Source organism: Pygocentrus nattereri, chromosome 29, assembly GCF_015220715.1.
Source record: "Pygocentrus nattereri isolate fPygNat1 chromosome 29, fPygNat1.pri, whole genome shotgun sequence".
Lineage (NCBI taxonomy): Eukaryota > Metazoa > Chordata > Actinopteri > Characiformes > Serrasalmidae > Pygocentrus > Pygocentrus nattereri.
Genome location: NC_051239.1, coordinates 9,272,877 through 9,285,990, shown reverse-complemented (window position 1 = coordinate 9,285,990; position 13,114 = coordinate 9,272,877). Strand labels below are relative to the sequence as shown.

The 13,114-nt window shown below is 42.3% G+C and overlaps 1 protein-coding gene across 2 annotated transcripts in view; it reads right to left on the bottom strand.

Annotated features, from left to right (window-relative positions):
- The window catches only part of nfu1 (NFU1 iron-sulfur cluster scaffold homolog (S. cerevisiae)), a 45,672-nt gene extending 35,565 nt beyond the window's left edge, over window positions 1-10,107 (bottom strand). Inside the window, exons 1-7 of one of the 2 annotated variants that reach the window (XM_017696327.2) lie at window positions 9,951-10,107; window positions 8,347-8,441; window positions 7,045-7,180; window positions 6,325-6,391; window positions 6,124-6,241; window positions 4,195-4,258; window positions 3,406-3,580 (exon numbers count right to left, since the gene is read on the bottom strand). In XM_017696327.2, coding sequence (XP_017551816.1) covers window positions 3,406-3,580; window positions 4,195-4,258; window positions 6,124-6,241; window positions 6,325-6,391; window positions 7,045-7,180; window positions 8,347-8,441; window positions 9,951-10,009 — 714 coding nt within the window. In that variant the 5' untranslated portion in view covers window positions 10,010-10,107. The remainder of the gene's footprint in view (window positions 1-3,405; window positions 3,581-4,194; window positions 4,259-6,123; window positions 6,242-6,324; window positions 6,392-7,044; window positions 7,181-8,346; window positions 8,442-9,950) is intronic. The other variant, XM_017696328.2, reaches the window with a different exon arrangement.
- Window positions 10,108-13,114: the final 3,007 nt, after the last annotated feature.

The window sequence follows — 13,114 nt, the reverse complement described above, 5'->3', positions numbered from 1 at the left end:
CAGAATTCCATAATCGTGTTAAAATACTGATAATTACAAAATCACAGCACTTTGGACTTAAAGAGACTCAGACTGAAGACTGAAGACTGAAGACTGAAGACCAGACGCCGTCACCCAGATTAGAGCAGGAGCAGCTCCAGGACGATCACTGGTCACAGGTCTCTGAGAAACGCTGCTTCCATCCCAGAACTGTCCTCCTCTCTTCTGTTCTGTTCTCGGCTGCAGTCGCTCAGGCTGGCTTGCTTTGTTTGTGGAACGAACCGACTCCCCGTCCACTTTCCTGCTCGGATGGTGTCTCTGAGCAGATCCTGTGCAGCTGTGAACTCCCACAAGTAGAACTCAGCCAACCGTCCACATCCGAGCCGGAGCCGCTGACAGTGAGCCCAGCAGAGCCGACGCAAACACAGCCGCACTGTATTTGGAACAGACGCTCACACAAATTTGGAAGACAACATTTTGTCTTGGCTGTCGTGATGAGGGGAGAACAATAAATCAGTGGCTGATGCATCGTTTTATTAATGGGAGCTGAAATGATCCTTAACATGCCAGTGTTCAGTCCTGGAGTTACAGCCTATAATTTAGCTAATAATTGGGATTAGACTGGGCAAAACACCCAAAACGCTTTCATCACGGTCGGAACAGAGTCTCTGTTTTTAAACTGAAACCCTGATATTCCCACTGGGTCAAAACTCCATGCTGAACAGACCTGAACGTGGGGAAAGTTTTCATTTCCTTTTTAAAGTTACTGTTTTGTTCCAACAGTGATGAACTGTTAGTGGCACTGAATGTCAAATATATTTACACAGAATAATGTTCTGAATAATTATCATGTCTTAACTGTCACAGTAATATAATATTTAAATCAGAGTGGCGTCATGTAGAGATAATAATGTAAATCTGGGGCCGTCAAACAACGAAGACCATAACCACAGAGTTCACATGAATATAACATTAAACTGTTTCTACGTTTATACAGAGCTCAAATTAGTCTCGGACACTCGGAGTACGAACTTTATTTACTTTCTTCCAAAGTCAAGTTATCACTTATTCTTTCACTAATAAAATCCTAACAACCAGCAATAATGATCAGGTTTATGATCCAGTAATGAACTGAAAACATAACTAAGAAAACAGAAATAAACATTAATCTACATGTTGCAGGGACAGTATTGGGATCTCTGGTTTGAACATGACATGCTTGCGCATTTGGACTAGTGTACTAATATTTCTGGAACAAAACAGAAGGTTAGGCTTTATAATATATAAAGAATATTTGCATATATTTATTTATATAATATATAAAGCTATAATGTAACTGAAGTTATACAAATTTCAAGATGGTGAAGCAATATTTCCCTAATATATGAATAAATAAAGTAGTTCTAAAAAACACAACAGAAAAAAGACACAAGTGTCCTAAAACTACTTTTGAGCTCTGTATCAGAAACATCATACACAGAGCCTCTCACTCTCGGTCATACAGCTCTGAATTCTCATCATAGTCAAAGCTGAGTTTTTACTTTACTATTGCTTTTGTTAGTTTGCTGCTCACTGATTTATCTATCAGTCTCCTGTGAGCGCACTGTCCAGCACTGTCCAGCACTGTCCAACTTATTATTAGACGTTGTATCTGAATGAGAGGGTTAGAACTGTGGGTTCTATCACAGAAGCACAGAGCACGAGCAGCTGGGCTTCAGCCTGGATTTCTGTGGATGGTTTGATTATTAACTAATGTGTTAATAATAAAAAGTAAAAGTTGGATCATTTTTCATGTTAAAGTTATTAACACATGAAGTTCGACAGCCCCAGTCAATCAGTCAATATCAGTATTGGCCACGGCACAATGATCAGTTATTGTTATCGGGTTCTCCCTAGTTGTGGTTCTTTCCTAAATAAACACAGTGGTGCATGTGTGCAGCCACTCTATAGCGTTAAAGCTAATGGTCTTCACTTGGTCCAGGTTAATAACATGTAAAGTCCAGCCTCTTTTTCCCGAAGGGCGAACTCAAAGGCCGGTGAGCGCGAAGGCCGGCAGTGTGCAGGAGAAAGAGCGTAGGGATGTCAGATGAATGAGGGAGGAATCTGGAGGAATTCTCTGAGGAATGACCGCTGCTTCCCCTCGGCTACACACACCTTCACTTACGTAGACCTGGAACACACACACACACACACACACACACACACACACACACACACATACAGATGGAGTCATTAAAAAAGTTACTCAAAGCCAAGGTTACACAGACCCACACACACGCACACATTCACACACACTCACACGCACAGACCCACACAGACACGCACACACACACACACACACACACACACACACACACACACACACACCTGCCAAGCGATTTACTAAAACCCCCCCAGACCCCCATGGCTGGTGTGATTTGGGGTAGAAGCGATCCTGATTAAACGGGCAGGAAAACTGTCCCTGGGGCAGGTATGTACCTACAGGGCTGCTCCACCAGAGGCTCAAATTAAACAACTACGTCTGCACATGCTCAGTACACATCCTGCATCATTTAGGGCTGATTCAGATGAAGCCACTTAGAGTTTGAGGGGGATTATTTTTCAAGGTCTCTGCATAAATTAATCAGCGAGTGGTTGATATGAAATTCTACATTATTTCTTTACAGTGGAGGTGAAGCAGATAAACACTAAAGCTTTTATTTACAATCCAAACCTGCTTAGTCTTCTGAGCACACCTTAAACGGGTATATCTGAGGAAAAATCTTTCGGACACTATTTTGCTTTCCAACACTTTGCTCCCCTCCACCACGAAAGGGTAGTTTAAAAATGTGTTTTGGCCAAAACCTGATCTCAAAAATAACGCAAAACGGAGTCTCAGATATCAGGCAGTATCTGTACAGCTCTATGTGAGGTAGCTTTCAGAGGCTGCTAGCCAGTAAAAATGTTTGAACTAGTGTACACTTCTGTGTAACCATTGGTCTATAGGTTGTTGTTCATGGAATGGGGTCAGAACACACACCATGTTGCAATACATGCTGGGGACTGTAGTGCATCTCAGGGCTAATAAGAATAGAAAATTAAAATCAGTGTAAATTAAAATTTAATTAAAATGTAGATATTACTCAATATAGTTTAGTAAGGTGTTTAATATTAAACTACTGCTCTCTAGCTGTGCATCAGTTTTCTTTCTGACAGACAATGAGAGCGACAGCTCCCCAACAAACTGATTATGGCCTTTGAAACATATTGGTCACTGGTATAAAGTCTGATTACACATCCTCTGCCATCATCTCCAGGCCTGCCAACGTCCCAAAAAAGCTTGTCCGTTAGCATTCTATGTTAATGAAATGCAAACTGGTGCCTACTACTTCTAAAACAGGCGTGTTGGTTGTTTTTGCTCATGCTTTTCATTAAAAGGCATCTTACCTGCTCCACTCCCTCCACCTCAGGGACGTAGAACTGCAGCATGTTCTGGATGCCACTCTTCAGCGTGATGATGGAGCTCGGGCAGCTGGTGCACGAGCCCTGAAGCTTCAGCTTCACGATGCCATCCTCAAAGCCCCGATACAGCACATCCCCACCGTCCTCCTGCACTGTGGGTCTGAGAGGAAAGCGGTAAAAATGTTTCTAAACAGTTCGGATGTTCTTTTTAAATGCACAATTTCAATAAAATTGAACCTAATGATTCTGAGTGTGCTGAAAGAGAATTCAAAGATAACTTAGTCAAACTTGCTGAAGGATGTGCCTTCTGCACATGTGAGTGAATTATCTACTAGTATTATCATATCTTCACCAGTACAACGGTGAACTGGATGTCTTTCCTGAGCCTGTGAATGTGTCGTTAATACGTAAAAGACGTATGACACGGTCTAAAACAACGTCCCGTCAAATCTGACCAGATACCACCAACTTTTACATTCTAATTTTAGGCTTTACAGGGTGACTCGCAGCAGCTCACACACACCATATTTTAGCTTGTTTTTTTGTTCACTTCCAATTATAAAACAAATCTTTATCTATATCTCCATCTTTAAATCTGATCAGTCAAAACAGAAGTTTGTTTGGTGATGTTTGTTGGCTGGCCTTTGATAATTCAAGCACAAATCAAATGACTTAATTTAACTGGCAGTAACTATAGAACATGCCAGTGCCTTCTTAGCAAGCTCCATTACACGTAAACAGTATAAGTCAGTCAGTAGGTGAGTATAACGGTACCTAATCCGTGTCTCCAGCAACTCTTTGATCATTGCAACAACCTCGTCATCATCATCCGAGGGAGCTGTAGAACAAAATTTTTAATGTTACTTATTAAAAAAGAAAAAAGGTTTAGATAAAAAGGCATTATTATGGCTGCTACTACTGTTTTCAGCTATATTATAGATATGAACATCTGTGGAAAACCATGAGAATTATTGGGCTAAATGTGGGTATGAATGTATACCTACTAGGGTGGGAACAAAGTCAGATTTTTTAAACCAACCTAATGGCTCGTGAAGGTGGAGCTCAAAGTATGGGGTGATGTGCTCATCAACATTGTCTGACAGAGAATCCTGTCGTTAGCCTGTGGATGTGATGTAAGGTAGCACAGCTGAAATGTCCCAAAAAACTCTGACTAAGCATGTTTTGCTTGTGTTATCGATCGCGGTCCAGACATTATAAAACTCTTCGGGACTTTGGGGTGGGTTTTGGAGGGGTTTTACCTTTGGTAGCGCCACAATTAAACTCGGCAAGTTTAAGAAGTTGTCCCCAGACATATATTCCTGTAGAAGACCACGACTTGACCCTGTGAGACTACTATACTGGATACTACTTGGCTGGCCTACCACTATCCGTTGAGCTATATAACTGTACAGCTTATAGCTCCACTAAAAAAAAATAAAGAAAGAAACTCTGGACACAAAACATGCCTTGGCTGACTGACTATTTTTGGTATAAGAACAAATATGTAAATCAGAATGGTGGCCAAACTACTCCTTTAAAGAGGAACGTCAACACAAATGCTAATGTGGCCTGGCCCAAATTAAAGCTAACTTTATTTAAAAAAGTGTCCACTTTATTTAAGGTACATTTTTCCAAAGAAATCTACCTTTGAGATGCAAACACAGTAATTTAAGGATATGAAATGTTTCATTTTAGACAAGCTTACAGACTTCTTACAGATTTCCTTACAGTGGTGGTGATAGGAACCAGGGGTCACAATGTCTACAACACAAATATAAATCATGTTATTCACAAAACCAGAGAACTTACACATATTTTCCTTTGGGTTGGTTTCTGTGAAGGAGCTGTTACAGGTATTAAACTCTTCAGACGCCTGGTTCTAATCACCAACACTGTAAATTCTGACTGTAAATTTCTCTAGAATGGAGCATTTTACATGCGAAAATCTTACACTGCATAAAAACTTTACATTTTACACCAATAAAAAGAAATTCACCACACATTCATCGCTCTGAATGACTGTCACCATTTAATCAAGCAGAAAGTTTGGCTACGTCCACATTACCAATGACACAAATCTGATTTTTTGCCCTAATGTGAGTCAGATCTGATGTTTTCAGGGCTGTGTGGACACACAAATCTAATATTTTCAAATTCGACCTGAACCACTTTCATACGTGGTCCTAGACCGATACGTATCTGAGTCCTGGCCATGTGACCTTAATTAGACGCTCAGATCAGAATTCATGTGCTTTTTCCCCCACTGTGCCATCATTCTGTGTTACCATGGCAGCAGCGCCAAACAGACGATAAAGCCTATAAATGGTGGAAAAGCAACACGTCTGTTTTTCCGCCTTCGTCTCGCTCTAATAATGAACAGCTGAAAGCCGGTCAGAGTTAATTATCTTCTCAGCGAAGCTCGTTCTGCTCGTTAGTTTGTGCTGATGACACACGTGATTGTCACGTGACGTTACTGAGTAGGATATGTGCACATCGGTCATCTCAGGACGCTGGTTTGTTCACATTAATGACAGATTTGAGTCACCTAAAAAACTGTGAACCATCGTTTCAGAGAGATCGGATTTGAGCAACGAGGCTTGTAACGTGAGCGTAGCATTTGAAACATCTGTGGAATTCCCTTTAACTACTAAGATCTGACTCAATAAAATGTGAAAACAAAGGGGAAACTCAATCTCACGATACCAGTGTCTGCACTTGGAGCCGCGTCCTCATTTACAACAGGAAGTCCAGATGTGAAGAAGTCCATAATGGTAGCAAAAACGTCCGGCTTGATCACCTTCCACTCCATATCTGCGTTCGTCTATCGTCAGAAAAGTCCTTCAGTTAGTCGTTTACACACGGTCATCTTTCGTTACAAACTTTTGTTAAGTGACCTGTTCCTACCCTGGTGATGGTGATGAAGTCTGGACCCAGGAAGACGCTTTTGACTCCATCAATTCTGAACAGCTGTCTGCAGATAGGATCACATACCGACAAGTGAAGCTTGACAACAATTAGTACCATTTTTTGTTTATGTATTTATTTAAAACGTCTCTCTAATTTAGTTTATTTATAACAAGTCACTAAAGCCTGGACGGTGCTTCCTCCAAATCACGTGCGGCCCGCGTCAAACTAAGTGATGAGGGGAGAGGATGGAGCATCCTGCCCATCAAGACAGGGAGCCCACTTGGACGTTCAGTCAGGGATGTTTGTGGCATCACCAGGTGTCAAATTCCCAACCTCCTGACGATGGGGCCAATGCTTAGACGCAAAGACCTCTACTGTTTTTAAGCATACATGCATAGTTTGCTGACCACTGACTACAATAATTAACTATTATTGTTAACTACTGTAACAAATACAGAAATAGAAAAAATTAAGATATTATAACAATAAAACAACATCATCTGACTTGATGGTCACCCTTTGTCCTGAGTGAGAAGATACGTGATATCAGTAGATGTTTTAGTGCGCACAAGTTAAACACCATACAAATTCACTAGCATTACATGTGCAGTATGTAACGTCACACAATATCATCTGGACTGTGATGGTAGTTTTTGATAATGGTTCTTTTTGGCCTTTCCAAATTCATAATTAAAGTATCTTGCAAGAGGTCATCACCTGGCCAGTGGAGAGCAGAAGGCATCTCTGGGAGACGCAAAGTCCATCGTCCCCGTCTCCAACACGTTGCGGCCAGGAAGGAACTTCAGACTGTTTGGGTTTGGAGTGTCTTGAGTCTGAATAAACATGTTCCTCACTAGACACACAGACAGACAGATATTGTTTTGTTTAACTCCAGGAGCATAACGATTATGGAGGCTACCCTTTAAGCCTCGGCCTGGACTGAAGGTGTTCTCAACTCAAATAGCCCTTTGTTCCCTGTTTATTGCAAAAAATGAAGTTTAATACAAAGGCTAGTTCACCTCGGTGCTGTTCAGTGTGTTAAAATATGCTGTCTTGGCTGGTTCCACGCGGCTACGGTAAGAACCGCGTGTTCCCCAGTCCAAGCCGCCCTCATCACTAATCACAGGCACCTGCCTTTATACCTGTGACCTAAGCTCAAGTGAAGTGCCCCCCCAAGTGACTAAGTCTAAAACTACACTAGAACCTACCTATAAGTGCAAATATGAAAAATGGCTCCTAGAATGATTATCACTGTAGTAATAATAATAATAATTATTATTATTATTATTATTATTATTATTATTATTATTATGTTACAAAAAAGTCCTTTCATTTCACATGTGAATTAAACAGTTTTTGCACACTACATACGCCAAATATATCCAAAATTGTAACTTTACAGGAGAAGGGAAAAACATACATTACTTTTAATGTAAGTCAATGGGACCAGACTTTTTTCTAAGTAATTTCAGGTCATTTCTTTTGGTCCATTCATCATGGAATTTACGCACAATGTATGGGACCACAGGTATTTTCAAATTATGTCAAAAACTGGAAAAAGACAAAAATGGAGATAGGAGGTTTTGTTCTGACATCAGCGATATGTGACTTATCTGTAAGGGCAATAACAGCAACAATATAAACATCGCCGCTTTTGAAACAAAACCTTGTATCTCCATTTTTGTCTTTATTTTTTGACAATCTGAAAATACTTACTGAATATAAAGAAATGTGACAAAACGACTTGAACAAAAGTGTGAAGTATGTTTTATCATCATTTGGGAAATGCGAGGTTTTGTTCTGACATCCAGCAACAACAATATCTGAAAAAAGTATGAAGTAACCTGTAACATTCAGAATATTTACTGATTAACAAAATTAAACAACATACAGAAAAAATAAAAGACACGATCTACTGCCCATTACATCAGTAATAAAGACCTGACGACTTCTCCTAAACCGAGGCAGCGTAAACTTCAGACTGCAGTGAATCACAAAGGCCTCCCTCTAGGTACTTACCAAACATGGGTGCTGGTGCCTGTGTCCTCATAAGCAGTGTGTTGAAGGGAGGCCTGCTGAGCACCGCTGCATGATAACCACACGCAGGACTCCTACTGTGAACAACACGGAGCAAGTAAGCAACAACCTTCACGTCTCGGTTCCAAACAACTTCACCATAAGGAACTGACTGATTACTAACTGATGTTATTTAGTGCATTACGCTTCATTTTTGATAGACCAGCTTATACCGAGCTGAAGGTACCATCTTATTTAAATTTCAAACTGAAAATTCGAATAAGAAGCTGGAGAACAGGACTTCAGGGTTGTGCCTTCAGATAGCTTAGATATGGATGAAGAGGTTCGCCAGGTGGCTTACAACTGCAGTGTAACTTAATCCAATAGGGACTTCCTACACTGCATCTCCTTTTGGACAAATCTAGCCTGTGGCTTAACTGAGAACTCCACTACTTACATTTCTGCATATTTAAATTATTTAGATGTCAACACGGCCATTCAGAGTGGTTTGGTGTGAAATGCTTCATTCTAGAGAAACTTACAGGGTTAGAACTGTTCACAGTGGAGGTGATAGGAACCAGACGTCCACCTCTAAAAGCTCCCTCACAGAAAGTTACTACGTGGAATAGTCATGAATGCACTGCTTGCTGTCTGAGACACTGTCCTGTGATGAAGTTCTGGTCTAGAACGCATTTCATCTGTTCATGGTGGTGTGATCCAGGAAGGGTGTGCTAATGTAAAACAGTCATCCCAGTTAAGGAAATTCATGTTTTCCAGATTGAACACTATTTCATCATCACCATTACATATAAACGCTCAGAAGACACGTGCAGATTCACCGCTGTCTGGTTCCCATCACCACCACTGTAATCAGAGTTTGAAGGTTTCTCTGCAAATGCACCCTTTAACATCAAACCACTCGAAAGACCCGCTGACATTTCAACCACTGACTGATGCAACAAATTCCAAAATTCGGTGGAATTCCCCTTTAGGTGACCTGCCTAACGGAGGAATCCTGCTCTGAAGCTTTGTGGTAAATTTCTGTCTGATGCGAAGAGGAAACAGTGCAGTGCAGGGGGTCTACAGGAGCTGCAGTGGTCTCTCCTCTCTCTCTCTCTCCCCCCTCCCTCACTCACTCTCTCTCCTCTCCCACTCTCTCTCTCCCCTCCCTCTCTCTCTCTCACTCACTCACTCTCTCTCTCTCTCACTCACTCTCACTCTCTCTCTCTCCCTCACACGCTCTCTCTTTCTCTCCCCTCCCTCACTCTCTCTCCTCTCTCCTTCACTCACTCTACTCTCTCTCCCTCACTCACTCACTCACTCACTCCCCTCCCTCCCTCTCTCCTTCATCACTCTCTCACTCACTCCCTCCCTCACTCTCACTCACTCACTCACTCACTCACTCCCCGCCCCTCCCCTCCCCTCCCCTCCCCTCCCCTCTCAGCCCATAAACACAAATCCAGTGAAGTAAACAGAGCCGCCAGGACTCGCTGCGTCACTCAGAGCCGCTCGGTGCGGCGGTGTGAAGCCGCCCTCACAGCCTCACAGCCAGAACCGCAAACCTCGCTGTCTCTGTCTCCGGTCAGAGGAACCCAGTCAGAACTCACTGCGCGGTCAGGAGCGGACAGAGGCGACGCAGAACTCCGGCTCTCCTGCACGCCGCCATGACTGTGAGGGCAAAACGGACGTCACATGCGCGGTTTATCCACCGAGAAGATCAGCAACTGTAGAGTACGAAACAGTACCGCCCTCTAGTGGCCAGCAGACCACCCTGCACCCACAGCACCACGCTGCTCTGTCACAGTGGCGTCATTAATGAAGGTCAGACGGGATTTACAGCGGCGTTTTAGCGTCTGACTGACTGACCCCGTCTTCAACAACAACAACAGGTTTAGTAGTAATAATAATAATAATAATCATTACCACAACTACTATTTAAATCAGTGATATTTCCATCTTTTAAATCAGTGATATTTCCTTTTTATTAAAAAGCAAATTAAATAAATATTTATACAACGGTGCAATATACTACTACTAATACTACTAATAATAATAATCAGTAATAAAAACAAAAATAATAACATCAATGTTAACACAATTAGTACACAACAGCAAGTGCTCTAACAATATTATTATTATTATGATTATAGAATACGTATTTATTTAAAAAAAATAATAACTAATGATAAAATAACTACTACTATAATAAGCCATAAAATCCACATAACAGAAATGTCAGTCAATAACGACGTCATATAAAAGAAGGAAATCGCGTCTAATAACGCTGCAGTTACTATAAGATGTACCATCATTCCTGGGGCAGTCGTGGTTGCCGGTTCGACCCCCTCGGCTGACAGTCCATGACTGAAGCGCCCTTGAGCAAGGCACCGAACCCCCAACCGCTCCCCGGGTGCCGTGGATAGGGCTGCCCACTGCTCCACTGCCCCCTAGTGTGTGTTCACTAGTGTACATGCATGTGGGTTAAACGCAGAGGTCTAATTCCACAGTGACAAAGGGTTCTAAACTCTACAACCACATCCAGCACCATAACTAGATTACACTCCTACTAGTCGCGCTATTAATAGATTAATAGATCAATAGAATAATGAATAAATTAATGAGAAATCTACATCACGCTGGCTCTCATTCACCGGAGCTGGAGGTAGTAACTACTCTGCGTCTGCGTAAAATCAAGCCCCGCCTTCCGTCGCCTCATTTACATATCATTTGCATGAAGCTATTTCAGTTGGGAGCCAATAAAACGAGGGCATTCAGCGACTGGTGAGCCAATGGCTGAGCTTGTAGGCGGAGCTTGAGGAGCAGTGAGTGCACAGCTCCCCCTACTGACCGAACCGAACAGTGCAGTGTTGAACTTATAATGACTTTAAATGATAAAGTGTGAAACGAAGCGTATCCGCTTTTTTAGGTGGTAGAACGACGTGATTGTGTAGTGTAGACTGCATTTCCCTGCATTAACAGATTGTATTACTATAAGTGTGTGAGACGCTTCTGCACGTAATGTAAAAACGTTATGCATGTAAAATAAGAGCATCTCGTTTTAGTATGGATTGCCACGTGAACAAATTATTAATATTACTGATATTTTCTATCTTATTTATGGTGCTAATGAGTTTTAGATGCGTGGCAGGTTGTTAAACGATGACACCCAGTTCTACCAGGAGAGAGTTTGAACATACAGATGTGCCAAAGATGAAACAGCTACATAACAAAACTGTACTGACCATATGCAACAGTGATAAACAAGGCTCAGGGTGACCACGCCACAGAAGGTGGTCTCTCACTGTCAGCATGAAATGGAGCCACTCGTCAGTTCTTTTCTTTTATTGTATGTATCACAATCATGACAGTTGTCCACACCAGCGAGTGCTTTGGGTGCCTCAAGCGTTTCAAACAAGCGTCTTCTGCTCGAGTCCAAAGCTCCATCTGAGTCTGAATGATGTTAAAACATGCATGCACCCCCTCCCCACCACCACCGTCCCCCCGAGTCCACACACACACACACACACAATACAAAATACCACTCCAAAAGGTTCATATACAGACTTCAAAAGATCATCAAATACTTCAGTTCATATAAACAGCACAGAGTTCTCGTTGTCGTCCAGAGTGGTCACTCCCTCTACTGACGCAGAACCTCCTACACGGCCTCGCTGTCTCCACGCAGAGACTCAGGCTCACACAGAATGTAAGACCAGGGCTCAGCATCAAGTGCTTTGGAAGAGGAACTTCATGCAAGGTCATTGCTTTGAAGATTCATACAGAAGCACAAAAACAAAGGAGCACAACAAAAGGCCAAGCCCTCAGACCAAGAGGCCCTGCAGAACACAGCATGTATGTCATATGCAAAACTTTGAGCTCCCCTGGTCAAATCACATGCTCTGGCGATTTTGCAGGGGACTAAATTGGGGGTGGGAGTGCACAAACTTTTGCATACAGTAATTCAGCTGAATGATTCAACAGTGTTTTCACTGTTATTTCACTGAATGTGAACTCAGGATTCACATGATCCTGAACATGAAAACCAAACTATTTCTACAGTGAAGTTTCCTATTTTGCATATTCCAACCAGTAAGTGTGTGCGTATACACACCAATCAGGCGTAACATGTCTTTGTTTCTACACTCATTGTCCATTTTATCAGCTCCACTTACTGTATAGCTGCACTTTGTAGTTCTACAGTTACAGACTGTAGTCCATCTGTTTCTCTGATACTCTTGTTAGCCCCCTTTTACCCTGTTCTTCAGTGACCTGGACCCCCATGGACCCTCACAGAGCAGGTACTATTTGGGTGGTGGATCATTCTCAGCACTGCAGTAACACAGAAGTGTTGTGTAACGTGATGTGTTAGTGTGTGGTGCGCTGGTCTGAGTGGATCAGACCCCGCAGTGTCACTGCTGGACTGAGAATAGTTCACCAACCAAAAGCGTCCAGCCAACAGTGTCCTGTGACCACTGATGAAGGACTACAGGACGACCAACACAAACTGTGCAGCAGCAGATGAGCTGTCGTCTCTGGCTTTACATCTACAAGGTGGACTGACGAGGTAGGAGTGTGTAATAAAGTGGACAGTGAGTGGACACAGTGTTTAAAAACTCCAGCAGCACTGCTGTGTCTGATCCACTCATAGCAGCGGAACACACACCAACACACCACCAGCACATCAGTGTTGTAAGTATCAGAGGAACAGATGGACTACAGTCTGTAACTGTAGAACTACAAAGTGCAGCTATACAGTAAGTGGAGCTGATCA